This window comes from Myxine glutinosa, chromosome 2 (genome assembly GCF_964187855.1).
Source record: "Myxine glutinosa chromosome 2, kmMyxGlut1.1, whole genome shotgun sequence".
NCBI classification, from domain to species: domain Eukaryota; kingdom Metazoa; phylum Chordata; class Myxini; order Myxiniformes; family Myxinidae; genus Myxine; species Myxine glutinosa.
In genome coordinates this window covers 177,381,632-177,401,274 of record NC_136262.1, presented here as the reverse complement: position 1 = coordinate 177,401,274, position 19,643 = coordinate 177,381,632, and the positions used below count along the sequence as shown (strand labels likewise).

Genomic DNA, 19,643 nt, shown 5'->3' with positions numbered 1-19,643 from the left:
TAAAATTTTGGTTCGGGCCTCGTATCTCACTCCCAGGCACCAATTGTTACGGACCGCGGATAAGATGTTGGTTTGCCGAGCGGATAGCACCGCGGCCGAACAGTTACCCCGACTAACCCGATTCCTGAACGTTGGCCGGATCGCGCCACAGATATTCAATGGGGAAAAGACTAAAGCGAAGGATGTGAAGAAGAAGGAAGACAAAGGGTAAGGAATACCAATATAATTTATTACTATGTACAGGATTGAAAGAAACCAAGGAAGAAGGAAAGATAATAAAATAATTTACAGAAGATATTAGACACAGTGCAACGCTAGCTTACCTACAGTCTTAATTAACCCAGGGACAGAACAAACAAGGACAGACTCACATGGGGAATGATGATAGGACTGGCAGGAGGTGGATGGCTGGAGGGAGAGGAAGGTCCAACGGGTACTGCAGCACGATCGGCGCGTTTAGCAGCCGCCGTTCCTTCGCGGCCCTGCTCAAAACTGCCGTCAAGGCCTCAAGCTGCTGTTGTTGCTGCTGTGGCTGCTGCTGCTGCTGCGGCTGTGTGGATGTCGCGTGCTCTTTTCAGGACTCATCTCTCTCGTCTTGTCAAAACTCATCTGGTCCAACCACACAACTCAACAACCCTTTCTCTTTCTTGGTCCAACCACTGCACGTCTCTCGCTTGGTCCAACCACTCAACTCAACAACCCTTTCTCTTTCTTGATCCAACCACTGCACGTCTCTCGCTTGGTCCAACCACTCAACTCAACAACCCTTTCTCTTTCTTGGTCCAACCACTGCACGTCTCTCGCTTGGTCCAACCACTCAACTCAACAACCCTTTCTCTTTCTTGGTCCAACCACTGCACGTCTCTCGCTTGGTCCAACCACTCAACTCAACAACCCTTTCTCTTTCTTGGTCCAACCACTGCACGTCTCTCGCTTGGTCCAACCACTCAACTCAACAACGTCCTTGCTTCTTGCGCAGCGCGCCTCAGGCGATCAAGCCGCCGGCCTTCAGGACACGCCCATCGGTCAGCTCGCCTCGGCCCTGATTGGTCGGCACGGCCCTCTGGCTCCGCCCTTGATGACGATGGGCGGGCATGCCCTTCTTCCCCGAGCTGAGCACATGCTTAATGGCGGCTTTGGGGCGAAATCAGCAACCCACCACTGTAGCCAACCTGGCAAACTGCCCAGTGCAGTTGGCAATGGAGGCTTTAAGGGGATGTAGCTGGAAATGGAGATTTTGGGAATGGGAATGAAAGGGGATCTATCTTGTTTCACTTGGTGCAATGGAGTGTCATCTTAATGGAAGACAAGGCCTTACCCTAATACACATAATAAAGATATAACTATCAACAAAGGGGGAAATCTATGATTGGCTGACGTGATTGTTTATGACCTAATTATGGGACGCCCTTTGACCTTTATACATAACTGGAGTAAGGAGGGTCCAGAATAAAGCACTAATAATAAAAAACACAATAAAAAAACACAATCCTCATATCCACAACAATATATATATATATATATATATATATATATATATATATATATATATATATATATATATATATATATATATATAGTGTAACGATTTTGAGAAGTGTGTAACGAATTTGAGAAGTGTGTAACGAATTTGAGAAGTGTAACAATTTTGGAGGAAGTGTAACGAAGTGGAAACGTTACAATGTGAACGTTACAAACGTACGGTACCACCCTGTAATGTAAATAATGGTCGCAGTCAGCGTCCTAGTTAAATTGCATGAAAAGTACACGCAGGCCACGATATATCTTTTAAATAGTGTATTTCCTTATTCCATGTAGGCTAAGTATGTGTTTTCCCACTAGATTGACTTTGCATTGTATCAAACAAAATAAGCGTAGGCCCTTCCAATTTCCCCAAAACCTCCCTTCCATTTGCCTTCCGCATTTTGGTCGGTTTTTCTCTTTAACCACCATTGGCCACGAGGTAAGGTTGGAGAAGAAAGGCGTGTCTCCACCTCGTCAGAAGAGGGAAGGAGTGAACCGGCCCTAACAGCCAATCAACACCGCGGTGATCGACCCGGTAGGCGTGCCCTCGGAGCCGGCGGCTTGATTTCGGCCGAGGTGATAAAAGCGACTGTAAGGGACTGCTTTGCGAGATGAGAGATGACGAGAGATGAGCTGGAGAGGAGCAACGAGGCTGCACCAAAGAGAGGCGGTGAGATGCGAAACGCTCCAAGCCAAAGAGGAGAGGTACTCGGCAAGGAGACCGGCTTTGGAGAGACGCGCTGAAAGGAGGGAGACGGCCCCGCCCCAAGAAGAGGAGCAGGTGTGCCGAACCAGCGCGTGGCGTCTCCCGCAGTGGATACGCGACGGAGGGTTTCCCGCCAAAACCGCGAGGAATTGCGACCGGCGGCCTCCCGACCTTGCCTCCATCTCAAGCCTTAGTCCTTACCTGCCTGCATTATCCCCTGAGTAAGTGTGAACGTCCTGTCCTGCTCGTTTGTCTTGGGGCTAAGTAAAAACGAATAGTGTAAGTTAAGGATTCGCTGTGTCACTGTTTCTTCCATCCTTTGCTTGTGTGTGTATAATAAATCTGTTCTTCCTCCGTATTCTTCTTCTTCTTTTTCATTCTCTTGCGATCGCTTTAGAGATTTCCCGATTGAATATCCGTGGGGCGATCTGGTCAACGTCGGGTGAAATCGGGTTTTAATCGGGGAGTAACTGTTCGGACGCGGTTAAATACACCACCGCTCGGTCAATATAACATCTAAAAGCCGCGTCTGTAACAATATATATATATATATATATATATATATATATATATATATATATATATTCACAGACTTGGCATTTAATATGGAATTTTTTTTTTTTCTTGATGTGGTTTACTTTCTTAACTCAGTATATTAATCTAGTGAGTTTCTTTTACACTTTGGTGATTTATTTGTTAAAAGAACCATGTCACTGATTGTCTGTCGCAGCAAGAAGTCAACAACAGGATTATATCACAGGTGGCGTGGCAAAATGTACGGACAGGTGCATTTGATGATTGGCTTCACAGTCGGGTATACAAGGGTTGTTGCGTTCTGTATTAGTGGAAAACAACTGCTGCACGTCTCCAAAAGTTATTGCCGCTTCCTCTGGAGATGGTCCGTCAACTCGACAATGCTGTTTGTCATGGAGTGGTGGCTTTACGAAATTACGGCATGAAACAGCGTGCTATTGCTCGGCAGTATGGCATCACTCAAGGTCAGGTGTCAAAGATCCTGAAACGAAATGCTCAGAGGGGTGTCCCTACTCCAATACCGAGGCCAGGACGTGCCCAAAGGACCACAAGGAGGGATGATCGCCAGCTGCACCGGTTCGTCCGCAATGGCCGTACCAAGTCAGCTAATCGGCTTAGGGCTGAGTGGCAGCAACTGACAAATGTGCCTGTATACAGAAGGTTAGTCAACCAACGACTGGTTCAAGCAGGCTATCGTGCCAGGCATCCCCTGAGAAAGCCACGCCTGACCAGACAACACCGCCAGCGCCGATTGCAGTGGGCCAGAGAGCACCGTCAATGGCAGCCAGGACACTGGAATCACATGACCTTCAGTGACCAGTCTAGATTTCTGGTCTATCGTCAAGATGGCCATGTCCGAGTGTGCAGACAAGTGCATGAAGCCTACAACAAAGATTGTATAGTGCCAAGAGTCCAAGCTGGAGGTGGTGGGGTGACCGTTTGGGCTGCTTTTCATGTAGGTGGCAAAACTGACCTGGTTGTTCTGAATGGAAACCTGAACCAGTTCAAGTACAGAGCCATTCTGGAAGAAACATTGCTTCCATTTGCTCGTGCAGCCTTTCGAGGAAACTTTGTCTTCCAAGATGACAATGCATGGCCTCATCGTGCTCGCATGATCCAACACTTTCTTGCTGACCGTGGTGTAGAGCATATGGAGTGGCCTGCCATGTCCCCGGATATGAATCCGATAGAAAACTTGTGGGCAGAATTAACGCATCAAATCGACCACTTGGACCAGCAGCCGACCTCTGTGCGTGAATTGCAGCAGGCCGTTGTCACTGCATGGCAAGCGATTCTTGTCCAAACCTTGGCAAATCTCGTGAACAGCATGCCTCAACGTGTACGTGCTCTCCTGAATGCTCGTGGGGGTTACACGAAGTACTGAACTGTAATTTTACTGTCTGTAATCCCAGTCGTAATTTAACTTTTGTTTTTGTTAAAAAAAAATTTGGCTAATGTGCAAAATAAAGAGATACTTCTGGAAAACATACAGAAGTTTAACACAGTACTGTCCATGAATTGAGTTCGATATCAGTTTACATCACTTTCAAGGATCAATTTATTTGTTTCGAAATGTCAAATGTGGTTTTTGTTTCTTTTAAAGGTCACATTAACAAAATCTAGAATAATTTCAACATAATTCCAATGAACTTTTGGTTCTAAGACATCTTGAAAAGTAAGTTCACTGCCAGAAAAAAATATTCCATATTAAATGCCAAGTCTGTGTATATATATATATATATATATTTATATATATATATATGTATATATACAACAACAACAACATGCATTTTAAAGGCCATTTTCCCTGCTAGAGCGGGGGTTAGCCTTGCGGTCCCCATGACAATCTTCTCCATTTTGCCCTATTTTCTGCATCTCTCCTTGTTAACCCCCTTGCCCGCATTTCTTCTTCCACCATCTTTAGCCAAGTCTTTCTCGGTCTTCCCCGTCTTCTACTTCCTTCTACATTCATTTCCATCACTCTTCTCAACCAGTCACTTTCATCCTTCCTCAACACATGACCAAACCATCTCAACCTGTTCCTCTTCACAGCATCAATCACAGGCTCTATTCCCATCATCTTTCGCAATTTATCATTTGTCTTCCTCTCTCTCAACGATACTCCGCACATCCGTCGAACCATTCGCATTTCCACCCTTTCCAACCTTCGTTGCTGCTCTACGTTCATTACCCATGTCTCGCTCCCATAAATCATAACACTTCTCACACATGCAGCATACACCTTTCCCTTCAGCTTCAACGACACTCCCCTCATCATCAGCACGCCACTCAATTCCCGAAACTTCTTCCATGCACATCTCACTCGAGCAACCGTTGCCGAGTCTGATCCACCTTCTCCATTCAGCATGTCTCCGAGGTAGCAAAATGTTTTCACACCTTCCAGCTTCACGCCATCTCCAAGATCCAACTCAACATTTCCTCCATCTGCAGCTCCCTCTGTGCACACCTTACATTTGAATGTAGCTGCCACACTGGTTAATGACCCTCTCAGACCACTACATTTTTGATGAACCCACTCAGCGCACATTGTACACTGAATGGAGTTCACTCCGACACCCTTCCTACACACAGCACAGGGCCACTTCCCAGTTCTTTCCACCTCACCACATGCTTTACCACTTGCCATCACCTTCGTCTTTCCGATATTCACCTTCAGACCTTTTGTCTCCATACATTCCTTCCACGTGTTCATCTTTTCCTTCAGTCCATCCATACTTTCCGCAATCAACACCAGATCATCTGCATACAACAACTCCCACGGTAAACCCTCCTTTACGTTCTGAGCCAGCACCTCCATCACAGCTACAAATAGTAGTGGACTTAGTACCGACCCCTGATGCACTCCCACCTTCACCTCAAACTCACCACTGTTCCCGTCCTTCGTCCTTACAGCTGTGCGTGCTCTTTTGTACATTGCCATCACTACTCTGATCAACCATTCCTCCACTCCTAACTTCCTCAATGCCCATGTCAATACTTTGCGTGGAACCCAATCGAATGCTTTCTCCAGATCAACAAACCCAAGAAACAACTTCTTCCTCTTCTCCATGTACTTCTCCTGCAACTGCCTCACAATGAAAAGCGCGTCTGTCGTTCCTCTTCCTGGCATAAATCCAAACTGCATTTCGTCGATCTTCACTTTCTTCCTTATCCTCCTCTCCAACACCCTTTCCAATACCTTCATTCCATGCTCCAATAACTTTATCGCTCGGTACGAGCCACACTCCAGAGGGTCACCTTTCCCCTTGTATAGAGGGACGAGGGTACTCAGTTCCCAATCCACTGGAATGCGGCCTTCTTTCACCACCAGATTACAGATCTCTGTCATTCTCTTCACACCCCAACTTCCTGCTGCCTTCAACATATCTCCCACAACTCCCGTCGGCCCTCCCGCTTTTCTACCCTTCATTGCTTTTATCGCTTCCTCAACTTCCTTCTCAGTTATCTTCTCTGCCGGTCCTAAAACTGGGTTACTCTCTATGTTGCCATCCCATTCATTCTCTGTATTCAACAGCATTTCCATATATCTTTTCCATCTTCCTTTAATTCCATCTGGGTCGACAACGATTTGTCCCACTTCATCCTTCAAGCAGCTCACCCCCATCACATCACACCTCTCTTTCGCTATCTGCTTTGCAATCCTGAATACCGCTCTCTGACCCTCTTCCGAATCCAAGCGTTCTCCGAACATTTTCCTACATGCCTCCTGCGCCTTTGCTACCTCTTTCTTTGCAGCCTTCCTGGCTGCCTTATAACTTTCATGCTCTGCTGTTTCTGCTCCCGTACCCTTCGCCTTCTGCCACTCCTTGAACTTCTTCCTCTTCTCGTCAATCGTCTTTCCAACTTCATCATCCCACCACCATGTTTCTGAGTGCCTTGGTGGTCCTTTTGTCCATCCACATACCTCACCAACGGCTCCCAACAGACTAGCTTTCATTGACATCCAACCACTTTCAAGCTCAACCACATCATCCTCGACCCTACTCAGCCTCTCTTTTAATGCCTCCCTTACTGTCACCTCTTTCAACCTCCACACCTTCATTCTCGGTTGGTACTTCACCCGCCGAGCTCTCCTCGCACCTTTCACCCTTACGTCGCAGACAACCAAGTGGTGCTGTGAAACAGCCTGCTCCCCCGGGATCACCTTTGTGTCTCGGAGGTGCCCCCTATCTCGCCTACGCACCATCAGGTAGTCAACGGTTGTCGTCGACCCACCTGACGTGTATGTAACAAGCTTATTATCCTCTTTCTGGAACTGAGTATTACAAATCAACAAATCAGCTCCATCAGCAAACTCCAAAATCCTTTCACCTTCTCCATTTCTCACACCATATCCGTAACCCCCATGAACTCCTTCAAAACCATCCATACTCCTTCCCACATGTCCATTTAGGTCTCCTCCTACCACAACAACTTCCTCATCTTTCACGTTTTCCATCAGCTTCTCTATCGCACACCAGAACTTGTCCTTCTCTTCATCACTCCGACCAACCTGCGGAGCATATCCCGAGATGACGTTCACCAAGAGCTTTCCAATCATCATTTTCACCATCATCAACCTATCACTCACTCTAGTCACACTCACCACACTGTCTACAAACTCCTCAGAAAACAGGACACCAACACCATTCACGCCCTCCAGGCACCCTTGCCACACAAACTTGTATTTCTGTCCCTGCCTACCCTTCACCATTCTCACACCACTTCCCTTCCATCTCGTCTCTTGCACACAACATATGTCCACTCTTCTTCTGACCAATACTTCCACCACTTCTCCTGATCTCCCTGTCATTGTCCCTACATTCCATGTCCCAAACCTCAGAAACCGATCTCCACTTCGGGCTGTACCCTGCCCACATGTAGTTGTAATTGTCATGGTTCTCTTTTTTGAGGCAATGTTTTTTTTTATGGCCGGATGCCCTTCCTGACGCCAACCCTCTTAGTCGCCTCCTACGACACGCAGGGATACGGCGTACCTATTCTTATCCAGGGTACACACTGGGAAACGTTTAAAACATGGAAATCCTGCGGGGGGGGGGGGGGGGCTGGGGGTGAGGGGTGGGGGGGGGGGGGATCACCGCTGCGGTTTAAACATATTTAAAGAAATATTTCAACAAAACCATGAAAACAATCTGGGAAAAGTCTCTAAGTGAGAACGTGGATTTGAGAAAGCAGGAGCAGAGGTGAAAGAACAAACGAGAATATAGGGGGCGGGGCACAAGTCGAGACGAGGAGGCCGCACGAGACACCAGGCCGCACGAGGCGCGGACAAAGAAACGACTAATTACACACAAATTTGCAACAACTACAAAACCAAAACCAAATAGAAACACACAATAACACATACACAACAAAATTCGCAGCGGAAATTTGACAAAGAAACGAACGGGAAAACACTCAAACTTTGATGCCGTGGAGAGATCGAAGCAAGCCCCGTCGCTCGAAGCCTCGAAGCAAGCCTCGTCGATATATATTCATAATAATATGCATGAATAAAACATCCTTGTGATGTCTTTAATTGCCTCACTCTCCTCATCTTCGCTCCTTCACCACTCACACATCCTCCCTGAATGAACTTAAATTCAACAAACCATGAGATTGAATTTCTGGTGTACGGAGAACGGGGTAAATACGGACACAGATTTTTAAACCTCTGTATCTGCACAACAAGTAGAAAAAACTCTCAAATTAACATGGTAGCAGATACATATGAGGCATCCCCTCAATATGAGACAGATACATACCTAAAACGTTTTTCTATATTTAAGTTATCTTTAAGAAACCATTTTCGTAAGTGTCCGCAATTCCCCGCCCGCTAGCTGGGAAAACCGGACACCTGGTGGGGCAACTACGGACAAGTGAAGAAGTCGACTTTTAGGGTCTTGCATAAGCCCCCTCCCCTTTTCAAACAGGCTAAACGACCTTTTAAGACACCAGAGATGCTAAGTATTTATCTTCTCAATAGGCCTACAATGAAATGTTCCCAATAGGCCTACAATGAAATATTTTCGTCTATAGATTAACACTGAAATGTGTAATATTTGTTTGTCGTATATTGTTATTTTTTTAAATGAAGTGATCACTCGAGTTACAAGTCCTGCACTAATGACTGTGTTTCCTTTCTTTAACTTGATGAAGTTATTGGACAAGGTCTTTTAAACCAATACACATAAACAATTTTAATAAGCCTTCATCACACACCAAAATAAAATGAAACTTTAGAAAACAAATGACAATCGAAACACAAAACAAACGAGATTTGTGAAACACTTTCATTCTTGATCTGGAACCCATCAATGTTCCAGTCAGACAATTGGTGAGTTGGTAGCTACATGTTTCTGCAAAAGGACAATTTTAACTGTAAGATGCACAAATACAAGGAAGTTATCAGGGGTGAATGTGTTAAATTAAATTAACATTAAAAATTAAATGTGCAATTAACATTAAATGCATTAGAATTCAATATAGACCGCAGAAAACATGAATGGGGCAATAGCGGACACCCGTCCGCAATTACCCTAGATTGACCTTTGACACACGATACTTTCCTCCACACAACACTGTCTCATTACATCAATTGACACTGTATGTACGTAAACCATGCTTCAAACTGAATACACGTTTCTAATAAAATCGATGATTAACCAAAACGACTGACAAGAATAAACCCAAACAGCAAAATCTCGGAACACATTTTAGGGGGTGTACTTAACTCTCTGACTGAGTACTTCTCTTTAAATGAGGCAAATAATAGAAGTTAGCTGGTATCTACCTTGTTACCTGCTAGGCCACTCACGAGTGATGACGGAACAGCGCCAGCTATCGCGAAATTCCTGTAACAGCCTTGTCCGCAATTACCCCATGTCCGTATTTACCCCGTTCTCCCCTATATGTAACACAGGCTTGATGGACCGAATGGCCTTCTCCTGTGTCCAAGTTCCTTGTATATATCCTTGTGTAATCAGGCAGTTACCGCATGAGCGAGTTTTGCCCTGTGAACCAATTTGAAGAGAATTCAATTAACTATTGTTTAGGTGGGATGTTGTGTTAACTTTTACCTGGCTGAAAGGGTTATCGGCTTGTCGGTTGGTTGCTTCCGTGGGTTATTGGCTTAATTATTGGTTGTCTTGGTAGATTAATTATTGAGCAGAGAGGAGTGAGATCATTTATTTACTCTGCGTGCCCATCTGGCAGTCAAACAAGATTGAAAGTCGTTCCAAACAGGAAACTTTACTGTTTTTAAGGACACATACAACAGTCACCAATAACTATTGTAATGTGGCGGGCACAAGGGTCAATAATTCCGCGCACCAGTGGGTGGCGCGAGCGTCCAGGCGGGGAACTGAAATACATGCCCCGTATTTCAGGGGAACTGAAATACATGCCCCGCCTTTCGGCCGATCGGCCACGCCCGGGGGCAAGGCGTGGCCTCGGGACATATATGCGGGCTCTAAGCTCGAGCCCGCCCAGTGCTGATATACGAGCTTGTAAAAAAGACTCTTGTTTGTATCCACGCGTTGTGGCCTACCTCTCTGGCAATCGAATCGTGTGTGCACAGCACCACACTGGTGACCCCGATTGGTTCAGCCGTTGCTGACCCTCGAACGCGCCATGGCTACCAACGCCATCGCAATCAAACTCCCGGAGTTTTGGGAAGCGCAAGCCGATGTTTGGTTTGTGCAGGCTGAAGCTCAATTCCAACTCCGGGGCATCACGGCGGACGAGACCAGGTACTACCACGTGGTCGCCACCCTCGGGCCCGGCACTGCCGCCCGCGTCATGTCCATCCTTCGGCGCCCGCCGGGCGACCACAAGTACGAGGCACTCAAACGTCTCCTCCTCGCCACGTTCGGGCTCACGGAGGTCGAACGTGCCGACCGCCTCCTGGACCTTCCCGCCCTCGGCGACACACGACCATCCGTCCGGATGGATTTCATGCTGTCCCTGCTTGGAGACCAGCGCCCGGATTTCTTATTCTGAGCACTTTTCCTATGCCAGCTACCTGCACAGGTGCGCCTCGCACTGGCTGGTTCCAAAAGAACGGAACCCCGCGCCCTGGCTGGAGAGGCCGACAAGTATTTCGCGGCCTGCGACACGCGGTCGGTGTACGGTGCTGCCGTAGTGGATCCCGGCGCGGAGGCTACAGCGCCCCCGGCTTCCCTCGTGGCCACTGCTACGCCCCGCCCACTACCGCCGCCACCACCACCGCCGCCGGCACGGCCACCGCGGGGCCACCGCCACAAACCTGGTGCTACTACCATGCCAGGTTCGGCCGCAAGGCTAAAACGTGCCGCCCGCCGTGTTCTTTTGACGGGTCGGGAAACGACTGGGCCGGCGCTCACTTGCGGCCATGAGCGTCGGCCATTCCGGCAGCCTCCTGTTCATCACGGGCACCTCGTCCGGCGCCGTTTTCTTTGCGACACGGGAGCGCAGGTAAGCGTCCTCCCTCCCTCCGCGTCCAACAAGCAAGCCGTGGGCCGGGGCCCCGCTTTGCTTGCCGCCAACGGTACACCCATCCGCACATTCGGGAAGCGTTGCCTCTCACTGCGGTTCGGAGGGCAGCGCTTTCAATGGTCGTTCGTCACCGCCAGCGTGCCAATGGGCCTGCTCGGCGCGGACTTCCTATGTGCGCATGGGCTGTTGGTCGACGTTAAGCGCAGACATCTCGTCCAGGCCGAAACCTTCAGCTCGCTCGCTTGTTCGCTGAGCGGCTCGTTGAGCAGCTCGCTGAGCAGCTCACCGAGTGGCTTGCCAAGCGGCTTGCTGAAAGGTTCCGTCCCGGCGAGGTTAGTCTGTACGCTTCCGGCAGCGGACGAGTTTACCCGCCTCCTCGCCAGTTTCCCGGCCCTCACGCGGCCCACCTTTTCAGCGGTGGCCGTCAAACATGGGGTGGAGCACCATATCCCCAAGGTCGGGCCGCTGGTCTACGCCCGGGCACGCCGCCTCGACCCCACGAAGCTCGCCGTGGCAAAAGCGGTGTTCGCCACGCTGGAACGGCTGGGTATCGTACGGCGCTCCAACAGCGCTTGGGCCTCTCCTCTGCACATTGTGCCGAAGCCCGGCGGCGGATGGCGGCCGTGCGGTGACTACCGCCGGCTCAATGATGCCACCACCCCCGACCGCTACCCGGTCCCGCATATCCAAGACTTTTCCGCCCGGTTGGCAAACACGACCGTGTTCTCCAAGGTGGACCTCAACCAGGGCTACCACCAGGTCCCCGGACAACCGGACGATGTCCCAAAGATGGCCGTCATCACCCCTTTCGGCCTCTTTGAGTTCCTGCGGATGCCTTTTGGGTTGAAGAATGCGGCCCAAGCGTTCCAGCGGCTCATGGACAGCGTCTTGCGCGACCTACCTTTCATCTATGTCTACCTGGACGACATCCTAGTCGCGAGCGCGTCCCGGGAGGAGCACCTGCTCCACCTCCGCACGCTTTTCGAACGCCTGGGCCAGCATGGCCTGATCATCAACCCCGCAAAGTGCCGCTTCGGCGTCGCCGCCATCGACTTCTTGGGGCACCGCATCACCAGGCATGGGGCCGTCCCTTTACCGGCCAAGGGGGAGGCCGTCAAGAGTTTTCCGCGCCCCCGCACGATCAAGGGGCTCCAGGAATTCCTGGGCATGGTCAATTTTTACCACCGCTTCGTGCCCCGCGTCGCCCAGCTCCTCTGCCCCCTGCACGAGGCCCTCCGGGGGAAGCTGGGCAAAGGTGACATCGCCTGGTCGGAGCCGATGGCCGCGGCGTTTGCGGGCGCAAAGCTGGCTTTGGCCAACGCCACCATGCTGGCGCACCCGGCGCCCGATGCACCAATCGCCCTCACCACCGACGTTTCGGACTACGCGGTGGGCGCGGTGCACGAGCAGTGGGTGCGTGGTGCTTGGCAGCCCCTGGCGTTTTTTAGCTGGCAGCTTCGCCCGCACGAACACCACTACAGCACCTTCGACCGCGAGCTGCTCGGGCTCCACCTGGCGGTCTGACACTTCCGCCATCTGCTCGAGGGCCGCCCATTCACGGCTTTCGTTGATCACAAGCCCCTTGTGTTCGCGATGGCTAAGGTCGCCGAGCCATGGTCGGCCTGGCAGCAACGTCACCTCTCTGCCGTGTCCGAGTACACGGCGGACATCCGTCACGTCGCGGGTAAAGACAACCCGGTGGCGGATTGCCTTTCCTGGTCCGTCGCGCACGCGGTCCACCTCAGGATCGACTATGCCCGGATGGCGGAGGACCAGACCGCCGACCCCGGCGTCCAGGCCTTGCGGACCGCCGTCACGGGCCTCCGCGTTACCGAGGTGCTGTTCAACGTCGCGGGCGCGGCCCTCCTGTGCGACGTCTCCCTCAGCCGGCCTCGCCCCATCGTGCCCGCTGGCTGGCAGCGCCCGGTTTTCGACACCATCCACGGCCTGTCCCACCCGGGCACGAAGGCCTCCCAGAAGCTCGTCGCGGCGAAGTTTGTCTGGCATGGGCTCAGGAAGGACGTCCGCGACTGGGCCAGGACGTGCCTCACGTACCAGCGTGCAAAGGTCCACCGCCACACCCAGGCCCTGTTGGCCCCGTTTACGGTGCCCGAGCGTCGGTTCGACCACGTCCACGTCGACTTGGTGGGACCTCTGCCCCCCTCGTGGGGGTTCACCCACCTCCTCACCATGGTGGACCGCACCACACGGTGGCCGGAGGCCGTGCCATTGGCGGCGACGTCTGCGGCTGATGTGGCGCAAGCCTTCATCGCCACTTGGGTTGCCCGGTTCGGTGCCCCCTCGGACATCTCGTCCGACCGCGGCCCCCAGTTCACCTCGGAGCTCTGGGGCGCGGTGGTGCAAGGGCTCGGCGTCAAACTGCACCGCACCACGGCCTACCACCCCCAGGCCAATGGCCTGTGCGAGCGCTTTCATCGCTAGATGATGGCCGCGCTCCGGGCCAGCCTCCGTGACGGCAGCTGGGCCGACAGGCTCCCCTGGGTCCTGCTGGGCCTCAGGACGGCGCCCAAGGACGACCTGCGCGCATCCTCGGCGGAGCTGGTCTTCGGACAACCGCTGCGGGTACCGGGCGAATTTATCCCTGACTCCATGGCTCCTTGGTCCGCGGCGCAACAGCGCTCCACCCTGCAGGAGACCGCCCGGAGCTTCGCCCCGGTGCCGACGGCACACCACAGTTGCCCGTCCTCCCACGTCGCCCCGGAGCTTCGCACGGCGGAGTACGTTTTCGTCCGGCACGACGCCCACCGGGCACCGCTACGGCCCCCGTACGACGGGCCCTTCCGCGTGCTGGAGCCCGGGGACAAACCTTTCACCGTGGACATCGGCGGTGCCCCGGATAGTATCTCCGTGGACCGCCTCAAGCCGGCCCACCTCGATCTGGACTACCCCCCGCAAGCAGCTCTGCCTCCGCGTCGAGGCCGCCCCCCGGCGGTCAGACCCCCGGCACCCCCTAGCCCCGCCGTCCCGCTACCCCCCAGCCCTGCACGCATCACCAGGGGGCATTTCAGCCGGGTCATCCGGCTTCCCCGCAAGCTCACCCCTTCAGGTGCGCGGGAATTCTGGGGGGGGGGGGGGGGGCGCGTGTGGCGGGCACAAGGGTCAATAATTCCGCGCACCAGTGGGTGGCGCGAGCGTCCAGGCGGGGAACTGTAATACATGCCCCACCTTTCGGCCGATCGGCCACGCCCGGGGGCAAGGCGTAGCCTCGGGACATATATGCGGGCTCTAAGCTCGAGCCCGCCCAGTGCTGATATGCGAGCTTGTAATAAAGGCTCTTGTTTGTATCCATGCGTTGTGGCCTACCTCTCTGGCAATCGAGTCGTGTATGCACAGCACCACAGTAACGTGTTTGATAAGGTGGTGTAAAAGATGCGGCATCAATGGTGGTGGTAAACGTATTACAGCATGTTATGTCATCACGACCAATTAAATTTGCTGCTTGTAGACCCTGCCCATGTCCTTGTTTCTCAAGACAGCACAGGGTAAGGTGTTCTATGAACCATTTAGTTTAAGTGTGTTATCGGCTTCATTAACTCGGTGTACACAGCACGAGCATGCATTAGAGTTGTCAAATTTCACCAAAAACATGAACAACTTGTACTTTATCATGACGTTATTTAATGCACTAATAGCTTGTACGAAGGCAAGATTATTACTCCCGCCAGGGAGTAATGCATTCGTTCGTGTGTGTGTGTGTGTGTGTGTGTGTGTGTGTGTGTGTGTGTGTGTGTGTGTGTGTGTGTTCGTGTGTTTGTGAACAAGATATCTGGAAAAGTTCTGAACGGATTTGGATGAAGGTTGGTGGGATGATTGCCCTTTGGATAAGGAAGAATTGATTAGTTTTGGGTGAAGCTCAGGATATTATTCCGATCCAGGAATTTTTTGAAGGATTGTTTACCATTGGAAAATAGGGCTCATTTTAAAAAAACATTATCTTCTATATATTCTATATTTAACATTGTGATATGAAAATAGTTTTCATATTTGTTGTAAATGTAGTTTAAACTCGTGGTTATGCGTTAGAGCGGTGTATTTTGTTAGCAGCGTCGTATTCAAGGTTCTTTTTTTTTTCTAATAAAGACATATTCTGTCATTTTAAAACCACCAAAGTGTGTATTCGGTTTCCCCGTTTCATAAAATGTATCGTTTGATACGTATAATGCTTTAAAACTTTTTTTGTTTTTTTTTAACCTCAGAAGAGATATCAACATTTACCTCAGCGAATGTCAATCGCGGTGTCAGTATTTGATGAACTTATAAAGGCTTAGGTGAGTTATAAGTCTGACAAGCATGTGCACGGGATTCTTCCCAGAAGAATGAGTGGTCGCATTAGCTTGAACGACTTAAAATGAGCGAGTTTTGTTTGGCGTTTGGGCCAGTTTTACATGTTGTATCCCTAAGGAATGAAACGAACGTTTTCCTGGCTTACAATTTTATTTGAAGTCACACATGCCTCAAAATACACTCACTTATATAGAATTGAACGCTGAATCCGAAAATGTAAGTGAAATTGCCTTGTTTTTTTTAACATTATCTTCTACATATTCTAAATATATATCTGTGCAGTGTCTGTCTTGTGTTGTCTTGTGTTGTGTTGTCACTGAACTACTCCCTCAAACTTTTGTGAAATCGTACTATTCCAACTTGACCCAAGGCGGGAGTATGCGCTCTACTGAGTGGCGTTCTAGTTTGTATTTGTGCACCTATCCTGGCTTTCATCAGGTGACGCACCTCATCATCGAAAGGCCACCACGTTTCCAGTTCCGAGCAGGTGATTACATCTACCTGAACATTCCTGCCATTGCAAGGTTTGAATGGCATCCTTTTACCATAAGCAGTGCCCCAGAGCAGCTTGGTGAGTTCAAGGTTTTCCAATTCGCTTGTCATTACCTATGTGTGGTCGTATTTCTTTCAAACTGCTGCCACATCTTTGACCTAAAATGTTTCTTGCTATGACCTGTCCCTTGTGCTGAACTACAGACACCTTATGGCTTCACATACGCTCTCAGGGTCAGTGGACGACTCGTCTTTCCAACTACGTTCATGAGTTGTGCACGAACAGCCTCACGGACACGTTGAGGCACTCACTTGGTGTTTCACATGCAGCACGCATGTGGCCAAACCAGGTATTCATGACACCAGGCATGGCTAGTCTCAGGTGCTGCAGCAATGCCAATACGGGCGCCATCTTGTAAAAGCAGCCCTTCTCAGTAAAAACAATTGTTTGTTTCCTTGCTTTTGCACATTTACCAAATAGCATATAGCTTGTATAGTATTAGGGGCAATTAGGGTTGAGATGGTTTGGTCATGTGTTGAGGAAGGATGAAAGTGACTGGTTGAGAAGAGTGATTGAAATGAATGTTGAAGGAAGTAGAGCACGGGGAAGACCGAGAAAGACTTGGCTAAAGATGGTGGAAGAAGAAATGCGGGCAAGGGGGTTAACAAGGAGAGATGCAGAAAATAGGGCAAAATGGAGAAGATTGTCATGGGGACCGCAAGGCTAACCCCCGCTCTAGCAGGGAAAATGACCTTAAAATGCATGTTGTTGTTGTTGTTGTATTAGGGGCAAATGAGTAGTTTATTGTCCTGGGTAGTTTGTTTGAAACTTTCATCGTGGATCCTCTTTCCTTGAACCTCCAGGAGAACATTTCCAGCGTCAGCTTGAACAGAGACTCCACAAGCAGTTGGGATCAGGGCAATGTACACATGACTTCCTACAAAATACACCGCGACTCCGAGCTTCCCGGAAGCAAAGGCAATGCAGGCGAGGTATACGGATGCGCTGGTCAGCAATAAGCAGCTTAAAACCATGCAAAATGAACAGAAATATTAACATATTACCTTGGTTTAATCCACAATGAATGAGCGCAGCAACCGCAGTGCTTTGGTGTTGATAGAGTTCAGATTGTTACGATCGAACCGATATGACCCTGCCAAGACCCCTCGTAAAAGGTTGTTCTTCAATGATGTTGTCTCCAATGTTGCAAACAAATTTTAGAGAGCTCCTGCCCAATGGTCTTACCCACTGAGCTCTGTTTACAAGGGAATAGATCATCGTTATTAAGCCTGGTGTTGGCTTAACGGTTCGGGTGCTGGTTTGGGATTCTAGGGTCCTGAGGTCAAATCCCGGTTGGTCGTTGAATTAACACCAGGTGGGGTTGATTCAGTCTGTCATGCTTCCGAGGTCAGCGAAATGATTACCAGCTTACTGGGATGAATGGGCCATTCGAGTGTCCTGCGTAGGATCGGCGCCCCGACCAGGATTCTGCCCAAAAGTCAAGAAACTGCTTCAGCAGCCATATGCATCTGATGATGCAGGAGTGGACATCATCAGATCATTGTTATCAGTTCTGTTATGTGGAGGGTTTGTTTATCAGGGGTGTGCTAAGAACCCTGCTTCAGGCAGCTGGGCTATCGGACCAAAATCCATTTGTGGATGGATTCTCTCCTCTCCTAGGTTAGGCTGGTATATCTTCCAAGGAGGTTTTTATTTTGACTTCCCAGCTGTAGTACACTGCAGTCTGCAGTTACCCATAGGAGGTGAAAATGAGCCTCTCTGATATATACAGTATATATTTGGTTTGGATTAGGAGTAGTCAGCTCGGTTTCCAGCTCTTTGACAGTGTGGTAGCTGATGGAATGACTCAAACGATTCAGGATGTCTATAGCTTTACGTGTACCAGTGATGCTCTTCATTCGAAGTCCCCATGATAAGACGTTTACCTGGTTTGATTTTTACCTCTACAGTACAGATGAACCATGTATATATATAGAACCCTGAAGAATGTCAGAAGGTCATCTGGAGTGGGTTTCTCTGGCGTTGGTGCAATATGTTTGATTTTAAATTGTCCGGCAGTCATTCCTGTGTTCGTTGAATCTGCATCATGAGTGATCTCAGGTGGAGTGTCACTTCATGGATCGAGTCTCGGTCAAAAAGGGATATCCGGGCATCCCCGCTGAGTGCACTCCGATACATCAATTCCCTTTTTGATTGTTTATCTTGTGCTGTTTGAGATGCCCAGAGAATTCCTTCAGGATCTTCTCACAAAGACATTTTACTGGACATGTAGATAGCTCACCAGTGGGGCATTCCATATATCTGGAATGGAGTGATGTCAATAACTCAGTTCCCTCAATTCCATTGACATTGTGTGTGTTGTTGGATTTCAACACAGTAAAGTCATGTGCTGCTGTTTTGGTACCCTTTACTCTTTTATGAACTTGGGATTGTCTTTTAGCCTTATCAAGATACCCTCACCTGCATATACCGTATGGTGGTATTTCACCTCTATAGCTTTCATGTCATGTCTTCCTGTTTTAGCCAGCATCGTCTCATCATGCAGCTTCAGCAGAGCGTCTTTGATCGCCCTTTCACCCCCTTCGGTTTCACACCTGTCAAGGGTTTCCTGTTTGCCTTTGCCCAAGGATTTTGAGACATTTCCACAGAATATGCAGACAACTGGAATGATTCCAGTATAACTAGTACTAGGGTGGTTCATGTAAGATCGTAATAAATGCTGCTTTCGTAATTCACTTTCCTATACAATTGTTCTCCTGATGGCTGTAAAGTCTTTATAACACTCCTTGTGATATCTAATGGAGTCAATCATAAACGTCAGGAAGATTCACGGAGATTCACGCAACATGGTTTATAAAAAAGATATTTCTGGTAGGGTTGCCCCCACGGAAATGGCACGATAAGCGGCATTTATACCCGTTAACACGGCGTTTGGCCAAGGACGAAACACCCCTTGGGGAGGTGGGAAATTATTAGTATTAATATTGTTTTGTACCAACATTAATACGAGTATTATGCTATTATCATTAGTTTTGTTATTTGAAGCGTCCTTGTAAAAACGCCACAATAAAGCTATTTTAACACAGATATGCACCTCAACACGCAACCCCGTTGGCGGCAATGGCGGGGAAAACCCTCTTGGGGAGGGGTTGAGGGCAAATTAATTTGCTACAACCTTCAATGTGTGACCCTTAGTCCTCCTGTCAAGTTTGGTTGAGATTAGATAAGTAACAATCGAATATATCGCAGTCAAAAATCGTCAGACAGGCACAGACAGACAGACAGACACCAAATTGCATATTTTAGCATGATACATGTATGTATATATATATATATGTATATATGTATGTCAAGCTCATGGGCCCCAGCCCCACTTTTTCTGCATTGTTTGTAGCTTTATTTGCTTTCCTTAGGAATTCTAAAAACCGAGATGCAGAAAAGTGGGTACAGTAACGGACGATTGTTCGGTCTTGTTCGATAGCTGTCCATACCAACTGATAAGACCGTGAGCGGACTTGCTCCTTCAAGTCTAACAGTCGTTGAACATCATGATGATCAAACGAAGGATTTTGAAAGGAGGTGACC

The 19,643-nt window shown here is 49.4% G+C and overlaps 1 protein-coding gene across 2 annotated transcripts in view; it reads left to right on the top strand.

Annotated features, from left to right (window-relative positions):
* NOX5 (NADPH oxidase 5) overlaps positions 1-19,643 on the top strand; it is a 178,373-nt gene that overhangs the window by 109,188 nt on the left and 49,542 nt on the right. For both annotated transcript variants that reach the window (XM_068106728.2, XM_068106729.2), the window contains exons 10-12: positions 15,983-16,115; positions 16,241-16,386; positions 16,901-17,029. In XM_068106728.2, the coding sequence (XP_067962829.2) occupies positions 15,983-16,115; positions 16,241-16,386; positions 16,901-17,029 (408 nt within the window). The remainder of the gene's footprint in view (positions 1-15,982; positions 16,116-16,240; positions 16,387-16,900; positions 17,030-19,643) is intronic.